Source organism: Microcaecilia unicolor, chromosome 12 (genome assembly GCF_901765095.1).
Source record: "Microcaecilia unicolor chromosome 12, aMicUni1.1, whole genome shotgun sequence".
Classification (NCBI taxonomy): Eukaryota; Metazoa; Chordata; class Amphibia; order Gymnophiona; family Siphonopidae; genus Microcaecilia; species Microcaecilia unicolor.
The window spans coordinates 93,172,230-93,186,285 of NC_044042.1; the positions used below are offsets into that span (position 1 = coordinate 93,172,230).

The following is a 14,056-nucleotide window of genomic DNA, read 5'->3' on the forward strand; positions in this document are numbered from 1 at the left end:
ACTAGGCACCCCTTGTATTTGCTGCCTGTATGTACAGACGGGATTGATAGACTCCCTGAGTATCCTTGCATGTTGGTGGGGAAAGGGGCTGCATACTCTCCTTGCATGTTGGTGGGGAAAGGGGCTGCATACTCTCCTTGCATGATGGTGGGGAAAGGGGCTGCATACTCTCTCTATCTGTTTTGCTCCGTCTCATTTCTCTCAGCTTTGTCAAACCTTTCATGAATCCTGCTTGGAGTTGATTTGCCCTCTTGCACATTATTTGGTGTGACTGTTAACAAGCCAGGAAATTTTTGGGTGATGTAACCCTAGTGAAAGGAACTTTCGTTTCTGTTTGTATGGCCCACACAGCAGGAGTGCCATCTGCTGGCAACTGGTAAAATATCTTTTTATATATATATATATGTATGCACTTTAAAAAAATGCTGAAGTGTTTTAAATTGTTTTAAATGTGCTCAGACCATACCGTTTACACCCATTATATCCCCAAGAGGAATATGTGGTGGTGTCACAATGGAACCATCATTGCACATATGATGTTCCACCTCCTAATATTTGTGTATGTACATACAGCTGCGCCCAAGTAGATCTTACTCACCAATGTATGCGTATATCTATAATACATATGTATAAGTCATGGACTATTCACATTAAATATTGTTAGACTTGAGCTCAAGTCTAACAATATTTAATGTGAATAGTCCATGACTTATACATATGTATTATAGATATACGCATACATTGGTGAGTAAGATCTACTTGGGCGCAGCTGTATGTACATACACAAATATTAGGAGGTGGAACATCATATGTGCAATGATGGTTCCATTGTGACACCACCACATATTCCTCTTGGGGATATAATGGGTGTAAACGGTATGGTCTGAGCACATTTAAAACAATTTAAAACACTTCAGCATTTTTTTAAAGTGCATACATATATATATATATAAAAAGATCAATTATTCTGAACCCAAGTTTACTATAGTGAGTTTAAGGTTTAACTTGGTTGGTTGGATTTGATCTTCCTGATTTTTTGTAACTGGTAAAATATGCCAGTTTTGCTTTTCTGGATGGGCATGCGCCATGCATCCAGACACATCAGAAAACACACCCTGTAATAGTTGAATAGACTGATAGTCTTAACCTCCATATTTTGCAGTTTTCCATATTTTAGTGGGGCAAATACTGGAAATGATTGTAAAAATTTAGCTATATATATTTAAAGGAGCTGGAACTCACATATGTTTTGTTTTATTTTAATTAAAGTTTGATTTTTTTAAAAGAGAGAAGGGAGGAAATGTGTTTGGGAGTTTGATGTATTAATAGATGTTTGTATGTACAGTATATGCAACAAGTGTTATTTGTGTCGTGCTGAGAATCCAATAAAGAAAGACTTGATTAAAAAAAAATTAACATGCCCTCATTTTTGTATTTTCGGAGTGGCCTAGTGGTTAGGGTGGTGGACTTTGGTCCTGGGGAACTGAGGAACTGAGTTTGATTCCCACTTCAGGCACAGGCAGCTCCTTGTGACTCTGGGCAAGTCACTTAACCCTCCATTGCCCCATGTAAGCCGCATTGAGCCTGCCATGAGTGGGAAAGCGCGGGGTACAAATGTAACTAAAATAAAATACTCTTTTGTCTTTCTGCTGGTGTAGAAAAGGTTTTTCAGAGTTCCAAAACATACAGTTTGGTCTTCATTCTGTGACCTGAAGCAAGCGACATAAATTTAAATTTTTAAGTTCTCTGTGGCCAGAAGCCTGCAGGCTGGATTGATTTATCAAAGCACGGTGCTGCTGTGCTGCTCCATAAAGGTTTTTGTACTGACTTTGCTCTCCTCATGTCTCTAACAGATGTTCCTGCAAGTCTCCCCTTCCAGGGCACACTGAAGTCTCAGTGGCAGAACAGACCATTTGAGAAGCTCAGACCTCCCAAAAAGCTGTCACTGAAACACAAAGAGCTGGCGCCATGTTCCCTTCCCAACACAATGCACAAGGACCGGCATAATCTGGTCAGCACCTTCCTTGCCAAAACCAGTAAGTACCTGTCTCCTGATCATGCAGTGAGATATAAAGCGAGTGCTTCCTACAGTTTATGGTGGCATTCTGTCTGGCAAATCTATAAGCTTATAGTAGTGTGCCACTGGAGCATGTATGTGTGGGTTTTGTTAAGAAGTAGGTGCTCCTCATTGCTGAAGACTGGAGAGTGGCTGCAACCTGGGGTGACCTCTGCTTTGGCTTTGTGCTCACTGCAGTGACCTCTGTAATAGTTAAGATTTTGGAGAGTTTGTCTTGGCCTTGGGATCACGCTGCTGATATATTATGTTCAGGGCTGGTATTACTGGTTTTCAACATAGACAAGTAGGGGGAAATGCAGGCACACTTGAAGTCTCAAAACTGAGCTTGCGTGCCGGTGCTCTTCTCTAGCTCATTAACCTTTAAGGTATTCCCGTATGTAGAGCCGCTCCCTCCAAATGTTCAGTTTTTTAGTTCCCACTCCTGAGTGGTTGCCTCTCTCCCCTCCGTGTGTTTTATTGAGCAGCTCCCTCATAAAAAGAAGACTTTCTTAAAGCTGTGAAAAGTGACACTTTTAAACTGCGTGAGGAATTACCAACCCTGTTTCCTTCATCTGCCATGGCATGTCAACTTCCAGCCAGGCTCCCTCCCACCAGGGCTCAAAATCGGCTTGCTGGGGGATGTGAAATCAGGAATGCGTTCAGCCTCGACTTCTACTGCCCTCCCACACCTACCTTTGGTATTGGTGGCAGGGAGCGTGGTCCAGGGAGAGCCAGTTTACAAGCATAAGGACTGTGGCTATACCCCAGCAATAATGAACATTTCAACAGGGCACTCATAAAGCAGCATGTAAAGCACAGCTGTTACCAAGTATCCCTTCACCACTTGCTTCCTTTACTAAGTATTGTGAATATAAAGCAGCTAAAACTACCAAGAAAATAAAACACAGTGAATCTCCAAAACCTAGCAAGAGGCCCTTGTCTCCTGCAACAGGTGTGGAAGGAGTCCCTCGAGCAAAAAATACCCTGCTTATCACCTGCAGGAGATGAATCCAGAAACTGGTGGGTTATGTCTGTCTACCAGCAGGTGGAGATAGAGATAAACAGAACTGAAGGCAGTGATACGACACAGCCAGCCCCTGAATCATTTAGCATATCTCTATCTCCAGCAGGTGGTGGACGGCTTCTCTCCAGTTCCTGGATTCAAGGCTTCTGAGGGTGCTCCTGGGTCAGTGGCCAGTTGAGCCAGGGGGTGTCTGACTGTGGATGTTAGCTTTAGAGGCATACTTAGTCTCTGGGTCCCTGCCTCACCCCATACTTCTTTCTGCCCAGGCTATTTGTTTCCTCAGGCTGCTCCCTTCCTTCCTTCCTTCCTCCTCAAAAAAAAAAAAAAAAAAAGGAAGAAGGTTTTTCTGGTGTCCGTCTGGGAGCTGAAGCGTTTCTTCTCAGTTCTCCCTGGGAGGTCTCGTGCTTTCTGTGTCAGCGGCTGGTAAGTGCCGACATTTTATTGTTTATCCCCAGGCGGTTCTCTGATGGCAGCTGAGACCGTGAAACGCTGTTCCCAATGTGGGAAACAGCGTTCAGCGGCAGGACTCTGTAGAGCTGAGTTAGCTGATGTTGCTGTGGGAGATGGGCTTTGATTTCTTTGTATAGTGTGTGTTCCCACGCTGAGCCGCAAGGGCCGTGTACCATTTTGAAAAATGCCGCTGAAATGGTTTCCGGTGGCAGTTCCTGGCTGTGCTGCTTCTCCTGTCTGGGAACTTCTCTGGGGGTCTGGGGCATCTGCGCCTACTGGAGGGATTCCTGCAGCATTTTCTAATTCAAATTTGTTTTGATGATGCACTAGGCCTATGTACTTAAGCAAACTCTCCCCCTTTCCCTTCCAGCTGCTTCTCTTGAGGCTTTGGTGGGCTCTGGGGGGGAACGGGATATGCTGGGGCTTTCCCCTGAGGATGTGTCCTCCCTTAAGTGGAGAAGGATTTCTTCTGTTCTGAGGAGGGATCCTTGGTTCCCGTGACTGCGGCCCCCGTCACTAGTTGCTCCTTCGGAAGGATCTCGGAGACAAGTGGGTCTGGAAGATGTGGGGGAGGGTGAACTCCTCCATGATCAGGTGGATGACCCTTTGGCAGTGCAGCTTTTCCTTAAAGAGGAATAGTACTTTTTATCTCTCAAGTCTTTGAGGCTTTAAATATTGCAGACCTGGAGGTTACTGCTTCTCAGGTGGTTAACCCTAAGTTGGCCAGTACTCGACGTCCTTCAAAGGCATTCCCGGTGCATGAGGCCATTCAGGAGTTAATTTCGACCCAGTGGGCGGACCCTGATGGCGGCCTTCAGGTAGCCAAGGCCATGTCTCGCCTTTATCTGGTAACGGCAGATCGTGCAGAGCAGTTTTCTCTTCCTAAGTGGATGCCCTGGTGACAGCTGTCACAAAGAAGAGAATGCTACCAGTGGAAGGTGGGGTAGCACTAAAGGACATGCAGGACAGATGTCTGGAGCCTTCTTGAAATTCGCCTGTGAAGTGGCCATCTTGGTGCTCCAGGCTTCCGTTTGTAGCTCTTATTTACTTTTTATTTTTATTTTTGTTACATTTGTACCCCGCTGTGGCTAGAGCCAGTCTTAGTTGGTTCCATTCGGTTCTGGACTCTGATCAGTAGTCTGATTTTGCTGGGGCTCCTGCATTCTCTCACATGGACGTAGGCCTTGCTTACTTGGTGGATGCCCTTTATGACTTGGTTCGTTCTTCGGCCAAACTCATTGCTTTGGCAGTTTTCTCTCAGCGCCTGTTGTAGCTCTGACATTGGTCAGCGGACATGGCATCCAAGTAATGTCTGATCAAGTTGCCCTTTCGAGGTAAATTGCTATTTAGGGAGGATCTAGAGAAAATTGTGTTGAGGACAGGCGACCCTCGGGGAGGAATGCTGGCTTCGGCCTAACCCCTGGTAAGCCTTTCCTCGGCTGAGAGGTGCCCAGCTCTACCACCGGCTGCCTTTCAGGTGCTGTGGAGGACTTGCAGCTCATCTGCATATCCTTTACAGCCTTCTCCGGGGTGACTCCCAGGTCCACTCCGATCCACTCAGGACCTCTGCTCTAGGTGCTGTGCGCCGTCATTTTCTCTTTACATTTATTTGTCTCCCAGTTACTACTTATGGCTCCAGTACATTTTTTCTTCTTGGTACTGTCCCTTCCTAATCTGAAATCACTGTACACTGCAGGAACACATTGTCCACTCTCTGTATTCATCTCACCATCTCTTTTTTCCTCTTCCTTTTTCTCAGCTCTCAACCTTCATCATTTCCTTCCTTCCTTCCATTCATCCATCTCCTTTCTATCTGAGTACATCTCACCTTCATCACTGTCGTCATACCTCTCCTACTCTTCTCCATGCTCTCTTGCTCCTGCTCTCCGCTGGGGACATTAATCCCAATCCTAGTCTTCCACATCAGCTCTAATCCTATTTGTGCAGGTCACAGTGATATCTCCAATCTAATTTCTGTTCCTCTCCTCCCCCCTTCTTCCCTGCCTTTCTTTTGCGCTCTGTGGAATGCCCGCTCTGTCTGTAACAAACTTTCTTACATCCATGACCTCTTTATCTCTCGTACTCTCCATCTGCTTGCCCTATCTGAAAGTTGGCTTTACCCTGAAGACTGTGCTTCAGTTACGGGCCCGTCCCTATGCCATGGAGGTTATCTTTTCTCCCACACTCCTCACCCTGTTGGCCGTGGAGGTGGTGTCGGGCTGCTACTTTCACCCTCTTGTAGATTTCAACCTTCCACCTCAGTCTCACTGATTTTCTTCCTTCGAAATCCACTCCATCCGTCTATTTGCTCCTCTGCCTCTCCAAGTAGCAGTCATTTATCAACCCCCTGATAAGTCCTTTTCTTCCTTTCTCACTGACTTTGATGCCTGGCTTCCCTTCTTTCTTGAACCTTCATCTCCTTCCCTCATTCTTGGGGATTTTAACATCCATGCTAATGGTCCCTCTGACTCTTATGCTTCTCAGTTTCTTGCTTTAACATCCTCTTTCAGTCTTCAACTGTGCTCCGCTGCCCCCACTCACCAGAATGGCCACTGTCTTGATCTTATCCTCTCCTCAAATTGCTCACTCTCCAGTTTCTGTGCCTCAACTCTTCCCCTCTCTGACCATCATCTGATAACTTTCACACTCAAACACCCTCTTCCCCAGTCCCGTCTAGTCTTAACCAATACATTTAGGAATCTTCTACTCCAGTGTTTCAAATCTCTTCTCTACCACTGTCATCCAAGTCTGTCAATGAGGCTGTCTCTTCCTATAATACTATTCTCTCCTCTGCTCTGGATACTCTCACTCCTCCCATTCACCGTTCTGTAAAACGTACCTGACCTCTAGAATCCGCTACCTACGTTCCTGTGCCCGCTCTGCCGAACGCCTTTGGCTGAAATCCCATGCCCATGCTGACTTCATACATTTCAAATTCTTGCTGACCTCCTTCCAGTCTGCTCTTTTACTTGCCAAACAGGATTATTACATCCGGTTGACAAATTCTCTTGGCTCAAACCCTTGACGTCTCTTTGCCACACTGAACTCTCTCCTCAAAGTGCCTTCACCTCCAACCCCCCCCCCCCCCCCCCCCTTCACTTCCCCCCCAGACTCTGGCTGAGTACTTTCATGATAAGGTTCACAAGATTAAACTTGAATTCTCAACCAGGTCACCTCCACCTCTCCTTCTCTTAGTCCATTCTCTCAACCTTCCAACCCCTGCCTCCTTTTCTTGCTTTTCTGAAATCACTGAAGAGGAAACTACACATCTTCTTTCCTCCTCGAAACTAACTACCTGTTCCTCTAATCCTATTCCCACCCATCTACTTAACACTATCTCTCCTACTATCATCCCTTTTATCTGTCATATCCTCAATCTTTCACTATCCACTGCGACTGTTCCTGATGCCTTCAAACATGCCGTAGTCACACCACTCCTTAAAAAACCTTCATTGGACCTTACCTGTCCTTCCAATTACCACCCCATCTCCCTCCTCCCTTTCCTAGCCAAGATACTTGAACGTGCTGCTGTTCACCGCCTTTGCCTTGACTTTCTTTCATCTCAAGCTATTCTTGATCCACTTCAATCTGGCTTTCGCCCCCTTCAGTCAACTGAAACAGCACTTGCTAAAGTCTCCAATGATCTGTTCCTGGCCAGATCCAAAGGTCTCTCTTCTATCCTCATCCTTCTCAATCTATCTGCTGCTTTTGACACTGTTGATCACAGCCTACTCCTTGATATGCTGTCCTCACTTGGATTTCAGGGCTCTGTTCTTTCCTGGGTTTCATCTTATCTCTCACAGCATACCTTTATTGTATACTCTAGTGGATCCTCCTCTACTAGCAAAGATCCATATTTTGATGGCTTCATGATAGAGAGCCAACAAACCCGATTTTCCCCAACCCCACCGTCTATTTAAAACATAGCCATTTTATTGTGTGAGTCAAATGACTTTCCCCTAAGCCATTGGCAAAATTTTGCGATTGCATGAAAAATAGCCTGAAGCTTTGATAGGCTGATGTGCATTCTTTTCTCATGATCCATCCAAGAGCTTTGAGTTCATAATTACAAAAGATGTACTTTAGTGTACCTTTAGTGTATACTCTAGTGGCTCCTCCTCTACTTCTATCCCACTGTCAGTTGTTGTACCTCAAGGATTTGTCCTGGGACCTCTTCTTTTCTCCATCTATACTTCTTCCCTTGGTACTCTAATCTCATCCTGTGGTTTTCAGTATCTTCTTTACGCTGATGACTCCCCGATCTACCTCTCCACACCAGAAATCTCAACTGAAATCCAGGCCGATTATCAGCCTGCCTGTCTGACATTGCTGCCTGGATGTCTCAGCGCCATCTGAAACTAAACATGACCAAGACTGAGCTTCTTATCTTTCCCCCTAAACCAACCTCTCCTCCTCCCCCATTCTCTATTTCTGTGGATAATACTCTCATCCTTCCTGTCTCATCAGCTCGTAACCTTGGGGTCATCTTCGACTCCTCCCTCTCCTTCTCTGCACATATTCAGCAGACTGCTAAAACCTGTTGTTTCTTTCTCTATAATATCAGCAAAATTCACCCTTTCCTTTCTGAGCACACTACCAGAACCCTCATCCACACTCTTATCACTTCTCACTTAGACTATTGCAACTTGCTTCTCACAGGTCTCCCACTTAGCCATATCTCTCCTCTTCAAACTGTTCAAAATTCTGCTGCACGAATAATATTCCGCCAGTGTCGTTATGCTCATATTAGCCCTCTCCTCAAGTCACTTCACTGGCTTCCTACCCGTTTCCGCATACAGTTCAAACTCCTCTTATTGACCTATAAGTGCATTCACTCTGCAGCTCCTCAGTATCTCTCCACTCTCATCTCTCCCTACATTCCTCCCCGGAAACTGCGTTCACTGGGTAAATCTCTCTTATCTGCACCCTTCTCCTCTACTGCTAACTCCAGACTCCGTTCCTTTTATCTTGCTGCACCATATGCCTGGAATAGACTTCCTGAGCCTGTACGTCAAGCTCCATCTCTGGCCGTCTTCAAATTTAAGCTAAAAGCCCACCTTTTTGAAGCTGCTTTTAACTCCTAACCCTTACTTGTTCAGTACCTTTATTTTATTATCCTCACTTTAATATTCCCTTATCTGTTGTTTGTCCTGTTTGTCCTAATTAGATTGTAAGCTCTGTCGAGCAGGGACTCTTTTTTTCATGTTCAAGTGTACAGAGCTGCGTACGTCTAGTAGTGGTAGGACTTGGGGGATTCCAAGTCTCAATGCCTTCCCGAGGATAAACCCAAACCTAATTCGAGGCAGGGATCCTCGAAATCTCGATTTCGGGAGGCACGCTGGTATCGACCGGGCCGGTCTTTGGGGTCCTTCCAGCATTCTCGTTTCCAGCAGCAATCTTCCTTTCGCATGACAAACAATTATCTGGAACCCCTGCTTGTCAGGGAACAGCGCCTCGGACCTCCCAATGACGGAATGCTGGCCCATTCTGCAGGTGAGCAGATCAGGGGTCGGCTCTCCTTGTTTCTCTCCCAGAGTGGGTCAAGATAACTTCAGACCAGTGGGTCCTCGATGTGGTGCAGGAAGGTTACAAACTAGAGTTCGACTCTCCTGTCAGACTTTTTTTCTGGAGTCCGGCTGTGCCACATGCTCCAAACAGGGAGTGGTTCTGAGCACTTTGCAGGATCTCCTGCAGTTAGGGGCTATTGTGCCCGTGCCTCCTCTTGAAGTTTGCAAGGGTCTGACACTTTCGTATGGAAAAGTTGCGAACTGTTATTGTGGCTGTTCAACCTGGTGAGTTCTTGACTTCTCTAGACCAGTGGCATAGATAGGTGGGGCGCCAGGGGAGCGACTGCTCCCCCAAACGGAGTTCTGCCGGCGCCTATCGTGTTGCATAGAAAATGTGCACCGGCGGAAGTCCCCTCTGGCTCTGCTTCTGCTTTACACCTGCAGGAAGCTTACTTGCACATCCCAATTTGGCAACCTCATCAGAGGTTCCTCATGTTTGCGGTCTTAGGTCGTAACTTCCAGTTTCGAGCTCTTCCCTTTGGGCTGGCTCTAGCAGTAGATGTGTCCCATGTACTTTGCCTGTTGGTGGCCCACATTGCGGGCCAAAGCAATACTCAGGCGGATTTTCTCAACCACACTCTTTTGGATGCGGCGGGATGGGAGTTGTCCTCAGAAGCATTCTGCCTGATTTGTTGACTTTGGGGGGTGCCGGTGATGGATCTCATGGCCATGCCACAGAATGCCAAGTTCCCAAATTCTTCAGCCGGAAAAGACAGCCCGGGTCCGCAGATGACGCCCTGCTGCAGCCATGGCCGGAGACTGGGCTTCTCTGTTTTTCCCCCGTGGCTGCTGATAGGGAGAATTCTGTACAGAATTTGCCTTCATCAGGAACTGGTGGGGGGTTAGTGGCACCGGATTGGGCTCGGTGACCTTGGTATGCGGATCTGGTTAGGTTGCTCGACTTGCTGCCGTTGCGGCTGCCAATGACACACCGAATCTTTACCATCAGGGTCCAGTCCAGATAGACGATTCCTCCCACTTTGTTCTCATGGCCTGGCTCTTGAGAGGCACCAATTGAGGAAGAAGGATTATTCAGAGCCAGTTATTGCTGTTCTTTTGCAGGCTCGGATACAGTCTACCTTGTCTGCTTATGCTCAAGTGTGGAAAACCTTTTCGGTGTGGTGTGATCAGCGCACCAAGACTCCCTTTCCTGGCTTCGATCTCTGTGATCTTGGCCTTCCTGCAGGACGGACTTCAAAAGGGATTGGCCTATAATTCTCTAAGGGTTCACATGTTTTAGGGGACAAGTGGCCGGTTGGTCCCTGGCGTCTCACCCAGATGTGGTTCGTTTTCTGCGGGGGGCCCTTCACCTTCATCTGCCTCTTCGGTGGCCGTGTCCTTCTTAGCGTTTGAACCTAGTGCTCCGAGCTCTTCAGGCACCGCCGTTGAAGCCCTTACACAAGGCTTTAGAAAAAGATCCTACTCTTAATAAACCAGTGTTTTGGGTAGCCATTGCGTCAGCTCAATGGATTTCGGAACTTCAGTCGTTGTCTTGCCAGGATCCCTTTCTGCAGTTTTCTGAAGCGGGGGGGGGGGGGGGGGGGAGAGAGGTGGGGGTGTATTTGGACGGTTCCTTCCTTTTTTTTCTGAATGTGATGTCAGCTTTCCACCTCACTCAAACTCTCTTTTGTCCTTGGGTTCGAAAGGAGAATTAGCCGGGATAATTTGTGTCTCTTCGTGTGTTGGATGTGTGGAGGGTGCTTCTTTTGTCCTTCGTTTCGAAAGGAGAATTATCCGGGATAATTTGTGTCTCTTCATCTGTTGGATGTGTGGAGGGTGCTTCTCCAGTATCTGCAAGTCTCTAATGATTTTCGCCGTTCTGATCACCTCTTTGTGTTCCTTTCTGGGGCACAGCGGGGTGAGGCCGCCTCTAAGGCATGTATTGCTCGTTGGATTAAGGAGGCCATTGAGTTGGCATACATTTTGCTCAAACGGAAGCTGCTGGCAGCGTTAAAGGCCCATTCCACTTGAGTGCAGGTGACTTCATGCACAGACACTTCTGTACTACCTTTAGACGAAATCTGTCGCTCTGCTACTTTGGTTCCTAGTATACTTTCGCCAAGCACTACAGATTGGATGTAGCCGCATGGGAAGATGCATGTTTCGGGATGGAGGTGTTGGCTTCCCGCCCTACATAGGGTATGATTTGGTACATCCCACCAGTTCCTGGATTCATCTGCTGCAGGTGATAAGGTAAAATTAGGTCTTACCTGCTAGTTTTCTTTCCTTTAACTGCAGCAGATGAATCCAGGATCCCACCCTCTTAGCCGACTAGTTTTCTCTCTGTTACGCGTTTCTGACGTTTTCTCAATGTTTTCTCTGATTCAGACAGGGACATGAGCATTGTACAGACTACAGTTCAGTGAAAGGAAAGATGACTACCTTCTATGCCCCTCGGTGGATCTCTTTGCCGCGCCTTACATTTGGTACTGTTCCAGGCTCAAAGCACATCACAGACTGGCGTTGGATGCCTTCCTCCGTTGGGGTTTATATGTATCCTTCCATTCCTCTCATGGGGAAGACTTTGCTGAAACTCAAGCAAGTCTGGGGAACCATGATCCTGATAGCCCTTTATTGGCCCAGGCAAATCTGGTTCTCTTTTCTTCCAGAGTTATTCTCCGAAGAACCTTGGAGATTGGAGTGTTTTCTGACACTCAAGCAGAACCATGGGTCTCTTCTGCATCCCAATCTCCAGCCTCTGGCCCTCAAGGCCTGGATGTTGAGAGCTTAGAATTTGCTTCCTTGCATCTTCCGAAGGGTGTCTCCAAGGTTTTGCTGGCTTCCAAGAAAGATTCAAATGGAAAAGGTTTGCCATCTGGTGTGAGGCAAGGCCCTAGATCCTCTTTCTTGGCCTACACAGACTCTTCTTGAGTACCTTCTTCACGTCTCCGAGTCTGGTCTTAAGACCAACTCTATAAGGGTTCACCTCAGTGCAATTAATGCTTATTTTCACTGTGTTAGAAGGTAAGCCCATCTCTGGATAGCCTCTAGTTCACTTCATGAGAGGTTTGCTTTTGACAAAGCCCCCATCAAAACTCTGCGTGTGTCATAGGACCTCAATGTTGTCCTCATCCAGCTGATGAAAGTTCCTTTTGAACCACTCGATTCCTGTTTTCTGAAGTAGTTGATCTGGAAGATCTTGTTTTTGGTGGCAGTTAAATCAGCTCAAAGGGTCAGTGAGCTTCAGGCCTTAGTAGCAGATTCACCTTATACAAAATTTCATCATAACAGAGTAGTTCTCATATAAAGTGGTATCAGAGTTCCATCTGAATCAGTCTATCGTCCTTCCAGCATTCTTTCCCAACCCTCATGCTTATCCTGCCAAAAGCGCACTGCACACTTTGGACTGCAAGCGAGCATTGACTTTTTACTTGTAGCAGACTAGGCCCTATAGACAGTCCACCCAGCTTTTTGTTTTTTTTTATCCCAATAGGATAGGGGTCCCCTTTGGGAAATGCACAATTTCCAATTGGTGGGCAGATTACATGTCTTTTACATATTCCCAGGCTGGGCTGTCTCTTGAGTCATGTTAAGGCTCTTAATGTCAGAGCCAAGGTGGCGTTGGTAGCTTATTTGAAATCAGCCTCTGTTGAAGAGATTTTCAAGACTGCAATGTGGTTTTTAGTCTACACATTCACATCCCAATATTGCCTTGAGCAAGATACCCGACGAGACGGTTTGAGCAGAAAGTCCTGCAGAATTTGTTTCGGGTCTAGAATCCAACTCCACCCTCCTAGGCCTGTTTTATTCTGTTCCAGGCTGCACTCTCACAACCAGAATGAATATAGTTTCAGGTTAATTGAATTTTTGAACTTGCTATTATGAGTTCCTGTTGTCCTAATGTTATTTTGGTGAGCCTTATAGCTAGGGATTTCCCACATGTGAGATACTGTTTCACAAATCAAAGAAGACTTCCACAGTACGGAAGCTTTCCACTCAACCTTCTGAATAGACTTTTCATTTCAGAAAATCTTCGTGTCATCAACAATTTTTAATATATCCTAGAAGACGATTTTCTCCATACTCGAGTCCACCACACTTGCGTCAAGGATACCAGCAGTATTGTCAGTGACAGAACAAGAGACTGCAAACAAACCACAAATACCCAGTCCACATCTTTGAAGGCTAATCCTGGATTTTGACAGCCTTCCTGACTAGGACAAGTTAGTCATTTCATTCCGGCATGGCGAGCCACCATGAGCCCTCTAGGGACACTGATAGTACTGCATATGATGTGACATTGTTCTCCGCTTTGAACTTGATGGTTAAGCGGATTATAAATGCCAGAATTAAATTAAATAACTTAGGAACAGTGGGTATTAAACATCATATTGGTGGGTTATCACCTGAATTTTTTTTAACACCCCCCCCCCCCCCCCTTCATGTCAAGTCACCTTTGAGGTTAACCCTTTCTCAGCATATCTCTGTCCTCACAGAAGAACTCGCCAGTCTTTTACACAGCAGTGCAGTAGAAAAGGTGCCAAGTCCTCAGAGGGAAGAGATTCTATTCCTGATTTTTTTCTGATACCCAAAAAGACTTATCCTCTCAACCAATATCTCAAGAAAGAAAAGTTCAGGATGACAACTTTAGCCAACATCCTTCCGCTTCTCAACCACAATGATTGGCTAGCCTCCCTAGACCTCAAAAATGGCTACACGCATATCCCCATTCATTCTTGCTGCATAAAATTTCTCATTCAAATTCAGCCACCAACATTACCAGTACAGAATCCTACCATTCAGCTTGTCAGCTGCTCCCAGGGTATTCACAAAATACCTTGCAGTAGCAGCAGCTCATCTCAGGAAACAAGACTTATTCGTATACTCTTTTCTGGTGATTGGCTTCTTTTAGCACACTCCAGAAATAGTCTTCAACTTACAATGCAATCAACACTTCAGACCCTTCAAAGCCTTGATTTTATGATCAACTATAAAAAGTCACACCTTACCCAAACTCAG

At 46.2% G+C, this 14,056-nt stretch overlaps 1 protein-coding gene across 3 annotated transcripts in view; it reads left to right on the plus strand.

Moving 5' to 3' along the window:
- Window positions 1-14,056, plus strand: part of KANSL1 (KAT8 regulatory NSL complex subunit 1) — a 443,961-nt gene that overhangs the window by 266,671 nt on the left and 163,234 nt on the right. For all 3 annotated transcript variants that reach the window (XM_030221966.1, XM_030221964.1, XM_030221967.1), the window contains exon 8: window positions 1,854-2,036. In XM_030221966.1, the coding sequence (XP_030077826.1) occupies window positions 1,854-2,036 (183 nt within the window). The remainder of the gene's footprint in view (window positions 1-1,853; window positions 2,037-14,056) is intronic.